This window comes from Eschrichtius robustus, chromosome 3, assembly GCF_028021215.1.
Source record: "Eschrichtius robustus isolate mEscRob2 chromosome 3, mEscRob2.pri, whole genome shotgun sequence".
NCBI lineage: Eukaryota > Metazoa > Chordata > Mammalia > Artiodactyla > Eschrichtiidae > Eschrichtius > Eschrichtius robustus.
The window spans coordinates 100,458,272-100,470,989 of record NC_090826.1 but is presented as its reverse complement, the minus strand read 5'-3'; the positions used below and the strand labels follow the sequence as shown (position 1 = coordinate 100,470,989).

General features: G+C 37.4%; 1 protein-coding gene across 1 annotated transcript in view; it reads left to right on the top strand.

The window, feature by feature from the left end:
- The window catches only part of RSBN1 (round spermatid basic protein 1), a 46,425-nt gene that overhangs the window by 29,265 nt on the left and 4,442 nt on the right, over positions 1–12,718 (top strand). The window contains exons 3-4 of the mRNA XM_068538135.1: positions 6,216–6,353; positions 6,659–6,801. Coding sequence (XP_068394236.1) covers positions 6,216–6,353; positions 6,659–6,801 — 281 coding nt within the window. The remainder of the gene's footprint in view (positions 1–6,215; positions 6,354–6,658; positions 6,802–12,718) is intronic.

Below are 12,718 nucleotides of genomic sequence, written 5' to 3'. Positions count from 1 at the left end.
TTCCTTCATCTGATATATAGCCCTCTGCCTTTTCATCTTGTCTATCTTTCTGTAACTGTGGGTTTTGGTCCACAGGCTGCAGGATTGTAGTTTTTCTTGCTTCTGCTGTCTGCCCTCTGGTGGTTGAGGCTATCTAAGAGGCTTGATGGGAGGCTCTGGTGGTGGGTAGAGCTGACTGTTGCTGTGGCGGTCAGAGCTCAGTAACACTTTAATCCACTTGACTGTTGATGGGTGGGGCTGGGTTCCCTCCCTGTTGGTTGTTTTGCCTGAGGCAACCCAACACTGGAGCCTACCTGGGCTCTTTGATGGGGTTAATGGCAGACTCTGGGAGGGCTCACGCCAAGGAGCACTTCCCAGAGCCTCCGCTGCCGGTGTCCTTGTCCCCACGGTGAAACAGAGCCACCCCCCGCCTCTGCAGAAGACCCCCCAACACCAGCAGGTAGGTCTGGTTCAGTCTCCCCCAGGGTCACTGCTCCTTCCCCTGGGTCCCGATGCGCACACTACTTGGTGTGTGCCCTCCAAGAGTGTGGTCTCTGTTTCCCCCAGTCCTGTCGAAGTCCTGCAATCAATTCCCACTAGGCTTCAAAGTCTGATTCTCTAGGAATTCCTCCTCCCGTTGCCGGACCCCCCAGGTTGGGAAGCCTGACGTGGGGCTCAGAAGCTTCACTCCAGTGGGTGGACTTCTGTGGTATAGGTGTTCGCCAGTCTCCCAATACATTCTAAAGATTTAATTATTAAATAAGTGTATACTAATTTATGAACATTGTTCAGTGAAGCAGAAAAGTCCAGAAATAGACCCAAATACATACAGGCATGTGATGCATAAAAATGATAGCATCTCAAATCATTGGTGGCAAGAGAAGGTAGTGTTGGGACATCAGGATATCTAGAATTTATCTTAGTATTCATATCACTGTATACCGCAGTCAATTCCAAATGGGATCAAAGATTTAAATGTAGAAAATGGAGACATAAATATAAGAAAACATGAAAGAATTCTTTTATAACTTTGAAGTGGCAAAGGTCTTTCTAACTATGACCAAAACAAAAACAAAAATCACTGTAAACAAGGTCAAAAGACAAATTCATATCACCGACAGAGAATTAACCTTCCTAAACTATAAAGAGCTCTAGAAATAGATAAGAGAAATACTAGCAACACAGTATAAAAATAAGCAAGCGTTGTAAATGGACATTTCACAGAAAAAGAAATAAAAATGGCCCTTTACTCTTATCTGAAAAGATATACAACTTCATTCCTAAGAAAATGAAATTAAAACTACTGAGATGCCAGTTTTTACTTATTTGTAAAACTCCAAAAATTTTATAACATCCTGTTAATGGGGTTATGGGGCAATACATACTTTCTTATATTTCTGGTGAAAGCTTATACAACCTGTGGAGGGTTGCTTAGTCTCTCCATCTTAATTCTCCCTTGATCCTATTTCCCCCTCTAACTACAAATTCTTCTTACTTTCACAGCCAAAATTCTTGAAAGAATCGTCTACACTTGCTGTCTCCATTTCCTCATATCTCCACATCAGTTTGGTTTCTGCCCTCATAATTTCTCTGAAACATCTCTTGCTAAGGTCACCAGTGGGCATTTTATATCTTCATCTTACTAGAAGTTTCAGCAGCATTTTGACCAAACTCCTCCTGAGGTATTTTCTTACTTTGACTTTCATGATACTGTGCTCTCTTGGTTTTCTTCGAACCTCTCTGACCGCTTAACAACTCCTTTACATTGTTTTTTGTCAACTTTTCTTTCCCTTTTTTTTTTTAATTTGGAGCTTTCCAAGACCCCTGTTCTTTGGACTCCGTATTTTCTCTAGTCAGGTCTCTTTTAAGACTAAAGTTCCAATTACTGACAATGACTAGGATTTGTATCCTCAGTACCCATCTCTTCTGATTTCAGCAAATTACCACAAACATAGTACCTTCAGACAACAAAAATTTAGTCTCTTACAGTTCTGAAGGCACTGAAGGAGAATCTTTTTGTTTGTTTGCTTGTTTTTTTGTTTTGCGGGGTTTTTGTTTGTTTGTTTTGTGCCCCGCCCCCCTCACACTTCTAGTGGCCATCTGTATTTCCTGGCTTGTGGTCCCTTCCTCCATCTTCAAAGTGCATCAATCCAATCTCAGCTTCTATCACCAAGTCACCTACTCCTTTCTGTGGTGAAATCTCCCTCTGCTTCCTTATGACAACTGTGATTACGTTTGGGCTCACCTGGATAACCCAGGATAGCTTGCCGTCTCCAAATTCTTAATTTATTCACAGCTGAAAAGTCCTTTTGCCATATAAGATAACAGTCACAGGTTCTAGGGATTAAGACCTGGATATCTTTGGGAGCCGTTATTTCGCCTGCTACACACTTCAAGCTCATCATGTCCCAAACTGAAGCTATCACCTCCCCACCCAAACTTGGTCCTCTCCTCCAGTAGGAAGAGTGCTTTCTCTATGTGGTTGCAAAGGGCAGAACCTGCAAGACATCCTTGACACTCCTTTCTCTTCTCTATCATATCTAACTTTCTCCAAGTCGTTACAATTTTATCTTATGGTTATTTTTCACATCTTTAAAAAATCAGCTCCACTGATGTTAGCTTAGTTGGTTGTTTCTTATTTGGAATATTATAGAAACTTCCTAACTAGTCATTTCTCTTTCAGTGTCCCTTTGAGAAAACAAAAACAAAACCAAACCCCAAGGCCCCCTAAAAAAACAAAGGCAAATCTATTAACTTCCCTTTTACTACTTTGAATACTTCAGTTATTCCCCCAATTCTTAATGTGGTCTTCAAGGCTTTCCATAATCCAGCCACAGCTTGTTTCTCCAGTCTCGTCTTCGTTTTTCTCTTTTGTTTTCTGTGTTTAGCATCATTAGCTGTTTTCTAGACCCTGAAAAGGGTGATGCTTAAGGGATTTTATTTCTGTTAAACGTGTTCTACAGATTTTAATTCAGTGTTACTTTGAGGAACAGTTTATCCCCTAGATCAGCATCCCATGTTCTCTTTTATAGTGTCCTACAAGTGCCTGAAGACCTGTCACAGTTTATAATTAAATATTTGTTTAGTATATGCCTCTCTCTACTAGACTGTAAATTTCCAGGGGCCAAGGATGGGTCTGGTTTGCTGTATCTGTGTTTAGGACAGTGTCTGCATATAATACACAGTAAACTTTTATTAAATGAATGATACTGGCTTTCCTGTAATTCTTGTTCTTTATGTACGGCTATATAAGTCTAGTCTTGTGTGATAAGCTTCCAAGTATTTGAAGATTATTGTGTCCCCACTTTAGTCATTTCAAGTCAAATACTTTTGAAATATTTTAAATTTCATCACTCTTCCTCCAATCTGTATGGTTTCCAAGTCACTAATCATCTTGATTGTTCTCTTTCGGGTGTGCTCTTGTAATAGACTTTTGTTTTTAGCCCAGAGCAGGAGATAATGCTCCAGATGTCATCTGTGCAATATGGAGTATTGCCTCCCTTAGTACAAAGCATACAAGATACAGGCTAACCCACCATAACAAAGAGGTCGCACATACAGTAGCGAGGACAAAATAAGTTTCTTTCTCAAGTAACAAGCCCGGAGGTAAGCAGCTGTGTTCCATGATGTCATCTAGGATTCTCCTTTCCTTCTATCTTTAAGTTTTGCCATTTCCTTTGGTGTTGTCATGTGCATGGTTGAACTTGGCCCTCAGAAGAGAGAAAGAGGAAATGGAGAGCAAGCCACTTAATTACATATGCTCTAGAAATTGCGTATGTGACTTGTGCTAACATCTCATTGGCCAGAACGTAGTCACAGACCACACTTAGCTGCCAAGCAGCCATATGCCCAAGAAGCTCTGTTCCTTAAAAAAAAAAAAAAAAGGTGGGGGGGTAGAATAGATACTGGGGGATAATTAGTAATTTGCTTGTTTGGCATTAGTGTCACACAGTTGGTACATGTTGAATTTCTGGCCATAAATGTTGTCCATCTTCTAACTTGTGCTGTTAGTTTTTTAAATACATCACAAACATTAACATTTGTTAAATTATTTTATGTAAGTGATAGATACTGTTAATCAGCTTTACTGCTATTACCTTTTTTTTGGCCACAATTGAATGGCTGATTATTTCTAGACTCAGCAAACTTAAATTCGGCAGTTTCTCCTCTTCAGGTTTACTTTCTCTTTCCAAATAGGAAAGGATGCTTTATATTTATTCATGTCACATATTAATTATCCTAGGTGTTTGCATTTTTACGTTGTCTTCGAGTTCAGTGCTACACAGAATTTAGTGGTACTTAAATTAAGTAATCTTGGAGTACTGTATAAAAATGTTAATTCAGTCTCACTTTGTGTGCAGAATTTAAAGTAATGTGAATTCCTTCAAATTAATAATGCATTAAGAGTTGTATAGTCTCAAAGCTAGCAGGCCACATAAGTTGGTGAAAACTACCACGTGGCAGTGTACTTCTTCAAGATTGGTCTCTTAAGTTATGTGAGATTTAAATTGTGACACATCTTTAGGACATTTACCACATAGCTTGAAAGCCTTTGTTGGAAGGAATTTCTGATAATTGGGAATAGTTGGGGGAGGTATTTGGAGGAGACTGGTATTTCTTTTATTAGCCCTGAAAGCATACTATTCCTAGAACTTGTACTAAAGTTAAATTCTGCTTTAGTTGTTTTAGGGTGCTTGGCTTAGAAAGGTTAGAATAATGCTTACTTAGAAAAGCTTCCTTATCTCTATGTCCCATAATCATCCTCTTTCCCAGACTGCCTCCCCTGGCTTTTAACAGCATGATGATCATACAAACGAATGGAAGGTAATTCATACAAATATATGCAAGGTAATTCTGGCCTGGGCGGTTGCTGTTTAAGGATCACCTAAGGAGATTTTTGGGGAAAGATTTGTAAGGAATTAAGAAATCTCTGCTATTTGATAACAAGATCTCAGACCTTTTTTTGGTGTGTGTGTATGTGTGGGATGACATTAAATTGTCTATGGAAAAAAAAAAAACAGTGGGATGATTCTGAAAATGCTGCTAAAAAACTAGCACTAAAGAACTGTGTAAGAAATACTAGACGGTCATTTATGCTTTCTATTGAGGCACAAGAGGTGGTATTTGAAACAGTAAGAAGTGATTCTTAAAAAAATTTTTTTTTGACTGTTCAATAGAGACCCACCATTTAAAAGTATAATTATATGTTAGGCTTTTCAACCTAATCTGCATCTTACCTGAGGTAGAAAATGCTAGGTTACTGATCCAAGGTGGAAATCCTGGTTAGAATCCAGCATTTTTAGTCTCGTCATCTGTATGCACAGGATCTGTCTCTACATTTGAGAAACATTCATTCCGAATTGGAGGTAGGAATATTAAGAACATACATGAAAATGACTAGAAGAATAATATCAGCTTGTGTTGAATCAATTGGTAGATTCTGTTTGAAAGTTAGGATTCTCTGGGCTGCAAATTTGTATAGAATATGCCCTAAGTTTACTAGAGTTGGTACAGAGAAAATGTCTGTGCTTGCAGGTAACATTAGATTATGAAGGGATATCAGGAAGGCTTTCAGAAGAAAAATCTTGAACTCATCTTTGAAAATTAAGATTTAGGTTGACAGAAAAGAGGACATTCCAAGAAGGGCAGATTCAAGAGAAAAATCACTACAGATAGATACGAGTATGGCATAAGTTGGTTAGAGAAAAATATCAGCCTGCCTAGGGTGGAGGATCTTATATGGAAGTACTGGGAGATTGGATTTAATAACAGTCAACCTGGTATCTGGCCTGATGTGAAGGCTTTCAAGCTAGGGAGTACAAAATGAATATGGAAGATTAATTTGACAGTAGTCTTTTTTTTTTTCCCCCTGCCCTGTCAGTTTAACTGTTTACTTACTGATTTTTTTTCCTAATAAAGATCACTTTAAAGTGTTCACAAAGTTCAAAAATCATCATTCTCAGAGAAGTTTATCTCAGTGTTTTCAGTATTTCCTTGAGACGTTGGACCATGGACTAACTTTCACCTTGAAATTTCTGTTTATGGTTCATGTGTCAATGTATTTGTCAGTGTGCTAGGGTGCCTTTCTGTAACTATTGACTTTATCCAAGGTACTGACCGTTGAATTCTTAGCATGTAGAAGAAATAGCAACATTGGAAACAATACCCTATCCTGATTCTTATGTTATAGTGTACTTCAGTCCTTTCTCCCCCCCCCCTCTTTCATTTTATCTCAGGTCAACAGGACATACTGCTGTGGCACCTACCGAGCAGGTCCTATGCGGCAGATAAGTCTTGTTGGAGCAGTAGATGAAGAAGTTGGTGATTATTTCCCAGAGTTCCTTGATATGTTAGAAGAATCACCATTTCTGAAAGTGAGTGTTTTTCAGGTTATTAAAGTTCTGATCATTACTTAAATGGACACTTTCCATTAAAAAGTTTTAAGCTAATCTTATCTATTAAAATTTTTTTATCCAATGTTTTGAGTAGAAATGTTTAGAAAATTATTGGTGTAAAATACTTAACTTCAATTATTCTTTTTTACATATAAGTTACTAATACATTTTTTTCTTCATACACACACACAAAATAACCTTAGAGCTTTCTTTTGGGTGTGAGGGGTTAACTTGTAAATAGTCTAAAAATTTCTTTTAACGTGACTTATTCTTCTGACTTCCAGATGACTTTGCCATGGGGTACACTTTCTAGCCTTCGACTCCAGTGTAGGTCCCAGAGTGATGATGGGCCTATCATGTGGGTAAGGCCAGGAGAGCAGATGATCCCTACAGCAGATATGCCAAAGTCACCCTTCAAAAGACGACGGTAAACATTTATTTTTCTCAAATAAGCAGAAGCACTTTTTTTTATTTGGTTGCTTATAGAGATGATTGAGACTTGAGCACAGTTTCAAAACCATTTTTCTAAATTATTTGAAGAGCTATCTTAAGTAAATCTTCCAGCTGTCAGTTTCTTAGTCCAGTGAACTCATTACACAGTTTCCAGAGTGAGGCATCCTTCCAAAAAACAAATTTAATTTTCACTTCTTTTCTTAAAACCTGGGTCCTAACTGCCTGCAAGATAAAGGTCTAAACTCCTTTGTGTGGTTTACAAGGATCTTTTCTAATCTGGCCCTAACAGTATCTCTTCTAGGTGTATCTGCTTTTAGTCTGCTCCAGTCATACTGAATTCAGTTTCCAAACCATGGTCTTTCACAACTCTGTGCTTTTGCACTGCTCTTTTTACTTGGAATGACATCCCCTCCTCCATCTTCCTCTCTACCTGGCAAACTCTTAATGAATTTTCAAAACTTAACTTGGACGTCACTTCCTTTGTGAAGCTTTTCTTTGTTCCCTTAGATTTAGTCATTCTCTTCTCTGTGCTCACACATCATTCTGTTCATTAATGATCTGTTTACATGTTTTTGGTTTTTACTATAAATTTTAACCTTTCTGAGGACAGTCTAATTCTTCTCTGTCTTCATTAACATAGCAAGTGATCAGTATTTACTGAATGAAACCAATGATGTATTCTCCTACAGCAATTCATATTGGCCTAACATTGTTTCAGACAAAATTTATTTTGTTTAAAACAAATGTAGATTAACTTATTCTAGGACTATGAAAAAATCTCATTTAATGGGACTGAAAATTAGCAACTCAAAAGATAGCAACTCAAAATAAGTACCCCAAAGTGAGTTTTAATGGACTAGGCTAGACCTTACCTTAAAGCTCATAGGAGAATAATACTAGAGCTAAGTATGGAATAACCTTAGGTACTTGAGATAATCATGAAAATACTTTGTAAAAACTATTTATGAATGCAAGGTGGTGGCATGGTAGAACATGGCAGTAAACCAAAACTTCTGTACATTGCTAGACCATAGCAGTTTTTGTACATCATGATGATGAATCTTGATATTGTAAATTCTTAAGTATTGTATACATTTTTTATTCTATAATCCTTCCCAAAAGGAAATGACCATTGTTTGTTTCCTGATTATTATAAACTTAAAAAAAAAAAAAGATAATAGAAAAAAGTAAAAAGGCAAAAAATATCTATAATTCTACCCATTTAGGCACATTAACCTTTCAAATTTTGGTCCATATATACTCATAAATTTTCTTTTTACACAGATTAACTCATTCTTTACATGATGTTTACTTTAAAACTTGTTTTTTTTTCCCCCCTTAGGTTTACGTGTTATATTAAGATGCAGCCATATCATCATTTCTAAATGACTATGTAGTTTTGACTGTATGGTTGTATCAAGATTTATTTAACCAATTCTTTTTTCTTTTTTTAATAAATTTATTTATTTTATTTATTTATTTTTGGCTGTTTTGGGTCTTCATTGCTGCACGTGGGCTTTCTCTAGTTGCAGCGAGCGGGGGCTACTCTTCTTTGCGGTGCACAGGCTTCTCGTTGTGGTGGCTTCTCGTTGCGGAGCATGGGCTCTAGGCATGCAAGCTTCAGTAGTTGTGGTGCGCGGGCTCTAGAGCGCAGGCTCAGTAGTTGTGGCGCAGGGCTTAGTTGCTCTGTGGCATGTAGGATCTTCCTGGACCAGGACTCAAACCTGTGTCCCCTGCGTTGGCAGGCGGATTCTTAACCACTGAGCCACCAGGGAAGCCCTAACCAATTCTTTATTAGTGTAAATTGTTTCCATTTTTTTCAATATAAATGGTGTTTAGACAGACATGACAGTGGTGTGCTGGAGCCAGTTTGTACCAGCTCACAGGGCATTATTAGCCTCGCAATTCCACATTGAGTGAGGTCACATTAGTAGCTTGAAATTGGCCATGTTGTGAGTATTTATACCACAGAAATCAGCATATCAGCTACAAATGAGCCATCTCCCCCCCCTAAAGCCGATTGTTAAACATGTATGGCACATCATTGATTGTGGCCGGCTGGGTGGTTGGTTGATAGGTAGGTAGGTAGATAATATCTTTGCGCATGTGCCTGTTTATTTTCTTAGTGGAAATTACTAAAGGCTCAAAGTATATATACATTTCTAATTGACTTCCAGAAATGTACCAGTTTATATTCCCACCTATGTAGTAAAATAGTACCCTTTCCCCCATACTCTCCACTAACATTCTCTTTAACTTTGTTGATCTGATTGGACAAAAATGTGTTATTCTAATTTGTTTTTCTTTGAGGCGTTTGTATTTCTTCTTTTGTGATTCCCTCTTAATTTTCTTTACTCATATTTCTGTCGGGATGTTTTTCGTTTGTAAAAATCCCTATGTATTGTAACTATTAACTTTTTTTCCCTATGTTACAGGTTTTTCTCATTTTTTAATTTTAGCTTATGTTTTTTCTTTACTCATAATTTTTTTCAGTTTCTTTTTTCTTTACTCACAGAGAGTTTTATTTATATGTTGTCAGATCTGTCTTTTCCTCTGAGGTTTCTTTTTTAGTGGCAAACTTAGAAAGGCCTTTTCTCATTTAGTGTTATAAAATACTCACCTACATTTCCTCCTAGTACATCTGTGATTTCAGTATTTACATATTTTATCTACCTGGTATTGATTTCAGTATAGAGGGAGAAATTTAGTTTAATATTCTTTCCAAGTAATTAGGCGGTTGTAGCAACATCGTTTGTTTAATAATTTATTATTTCTCAACTAATCTGAGGTGCTATCAAATTTTATTTCTCTTGGGATTAAATATTCTTAAGAGGGGCATTCAAAAGCACTTTGAATTAGAGTGAATACATCAGAACTTAAAAAGTAATGTCATCTTTTTGTGTTAATGAGAATGCCCTGCTAATTCATATTCTGCTTTAAAACCATAATTAGGCTTTATGTGCTTTGTCAATAGATGTATTCTAATATTTGAAAGCCAATAAATGGCATTTAAAATGTTATGGGTAGGTATGTTTACTGCAGATCCATCTAGTAGGCTAATATTCATATTCTAAGGTTCCAATGGTTTGTTATCACTCAAAGGAATAATATACAAAAGGATCTTTCTTTTCTGTATTTCACCTAGATACTGAAAATCATGCCACTTTTTAGCTTGGTTCATACTTGGATCATGCTGATTTTTTTTTTTTTTAATTCTGTTTTTCTTGTAGTTTCCTTTTTTGTTTTTAATATAAATTTATTTATTTATTTTTGGCTACATTGGGTCTTCGTTGCTGCACGCGGGCTTTCTCTAGTTTGCAGCAAGCGGGGGCTACTCTTCGTTGCAGTGCGTGGGCTTCTCATTGCAGTGCTTTCTCTTGTTGCAGAGCATGAGCTCTAGGGACATGGGCTTCAGTAACTGTGGCTCGCGGGCTCTAGAGTGCAGACTCAGTAGTTGTGGCGCACGGGCTTAGTTGCTCCGCGGCATGTGGGTTCTTCCCGGACCAGGGCTCAAACCCATGTCCCCTGCATTGGCAGGCGGATTCTTAACCACTGTGCCACCAGGGAAGTCCTTGCTGTAGTTTCTGATTGCCTTTTTTTGAGGTGATACCATACACTTCTCTTGACCATATCCCTAATTATTTTCTATTCTGTTTATTGCTTAAGATACATTACTTTTTTCTAGAATCACACTGACCTCCTCTATGACTTTGGCTATTGCTTTTTTTTTTTTTTTTGGCTGTTGCTTTTTTATATAGCCTCTTTTTGGGGGAGAATGTTGGTAGTTACATTGCATTCTTTGCTTTTATCATACCCTCAAGAATGCAGAATTTCAATCATACTGTCTGCTGTAACACATCACTTTTTACCTGGAAATCTTTTGGAGCTCTGTGTTTTCTTACTTCAGTGTGAAAAGCTTATTTCACAGTTATCTACCATTTGATGTTTCTTCTGCCTTAACCTGTGGTTGTCTTCTTTCTGGGTTTATTTCTTTTCCTTGCTTGACCACATACTCAAGTTATATTCTATGAAAAGGAAGGTATTGAGTCATCATATGTCTGAAAATATCTTTTTCTGTCATTAAATATGATTGATAGTTTAGCTGTAGTCCAGAGGTTGTATTTTCTCTTAGGATTTTTTTTTAGCATTGCCCCAGTGTCTTCTGGTATCTAATATTGTTTATGAGAAGTCTTAATGCCAGTGTAATTATTGTTCTTTTGTAAGTAACCTATTTTCTTTTCCTCTCTGGAAGCTTAATTTCATAATGATACGTCTTTGGGCTTTTAATTCTTATTTTTTAATCCTTTTTGTTGTTTGGTGGGTACCTTAAACTGAAAGATTCATGTCTCCTTTCATTTCTGGGAATTTTTCTTGCTTAGTTGCTTCAGTAATCTCTTCATTTTCACTATTATTTCTTTCTGAAACTACTGTTGGCTGAATAATAGATCCCTCAGTTTGATTATCCTCGTATTTCTTATTATCTTTTTGCTTTCAATTTTGGGACATTTACTTGACTTTTGTCTTCTGACAAAATCCTTACATTTCAGCATTGTATATTTTGGTCTTTGTCAGGCTGCTGTAGGCTGTTTTCACATATCTGGTGATTCTTGGTTGACCCGTTCGAATTTAGGAACACAGCATTGGGCTTACTGGGCATTCTATTTATATTTCAGTGAGGCTTGTCAATAGATAGGTTTCACTTCAGAGTTAACAGGCATAGAAGTGGGCATTAAAGGATATGTCCAAATACCAGAGGATTACGTTAGTTCTATTCGTATGGTAAGTTCAATGTGTTTAGAGAAGAACATGCAGGATTTTTTTGGCTGAAAGTTTATCAGGATGCTTTTGGTTATAAGCAACAAAATTGATTCAGACTGGTTCATAAAATAAAATGTTATCCTGTATTTCAAGAAGTTCAGAGGGGTTGACTCTGAACCATGTAGTCAAATGACTGAGTGCTGTCATCAAGGAAACAGATCTTTTCCTTTTCTCTCCTCTGTCATTCTCTTTGCCTAGGCTTTGTATTTACAATGGCTTCCATTATGGTTGCTGGATGGCTATAGCAGTTCTAGGTATCACATCTGGATCTGGTTATATCTAAAAGAAGAGATTGTCCTTTACTTCTTTTTTAGGAGCCAGGAATCTTCGCAGAATTCTTAGCAGATTTCCTCTCATATTGCTAGCCAGAATCGATCAGTTCATGCTCATTCCTAAATCATTCACTGGCAAGGGGAATGAGCTTAGCATAATTTGCCAGAACTCATCAGGATCTACCTCTGGAGCTTGTGAATGAGGTTCCATATAGGGTAGGAGCAGATACCTAATAAAAATCAGAGTTCTTTCAGAGAAATTAAGATGACAGATGGATGCTGGTGGGTCACCCACAGTCTTCTGCATGAGGGTAAATGCCTGACTGTCCAAATTTCTACCACTAGGGTGGCATGTGACAGGTTTATGTGCAGATTTCACTTTATTTGCTCCCTTCTCAACCTTCCTTCTGTCCACTTGACTTCCTTTCTGTCCATTATCATCATACTAGCCTCTTTTGCTGCCATTCCCTTCTTGTATAGTCTAGGCCTGTGGCTTTCTCTGCTCAGGTTCATTAATCCAAGACACTTTTAATCATTTTTCATCTTCCAGAAATGTGTTGCTCTTGTTCATTCACTAATTCATTTCCTTTGTTGCTTCATATTCATATTATATTTGAGCACATAAAAAAGCAGAAGATAATATAATAAACTCCCATGTATTCAGTATCAACAGTTATCAATTCATAGCCAGTTCTGTTTCACCTATACTCCCATCCATTCTCCCACTATTCTCCCCCACCCCTACCACATTAGTTTGAAGCCTTTTACTTCTCTTTTAACGTGGAAGGAGATCGTGTAGTT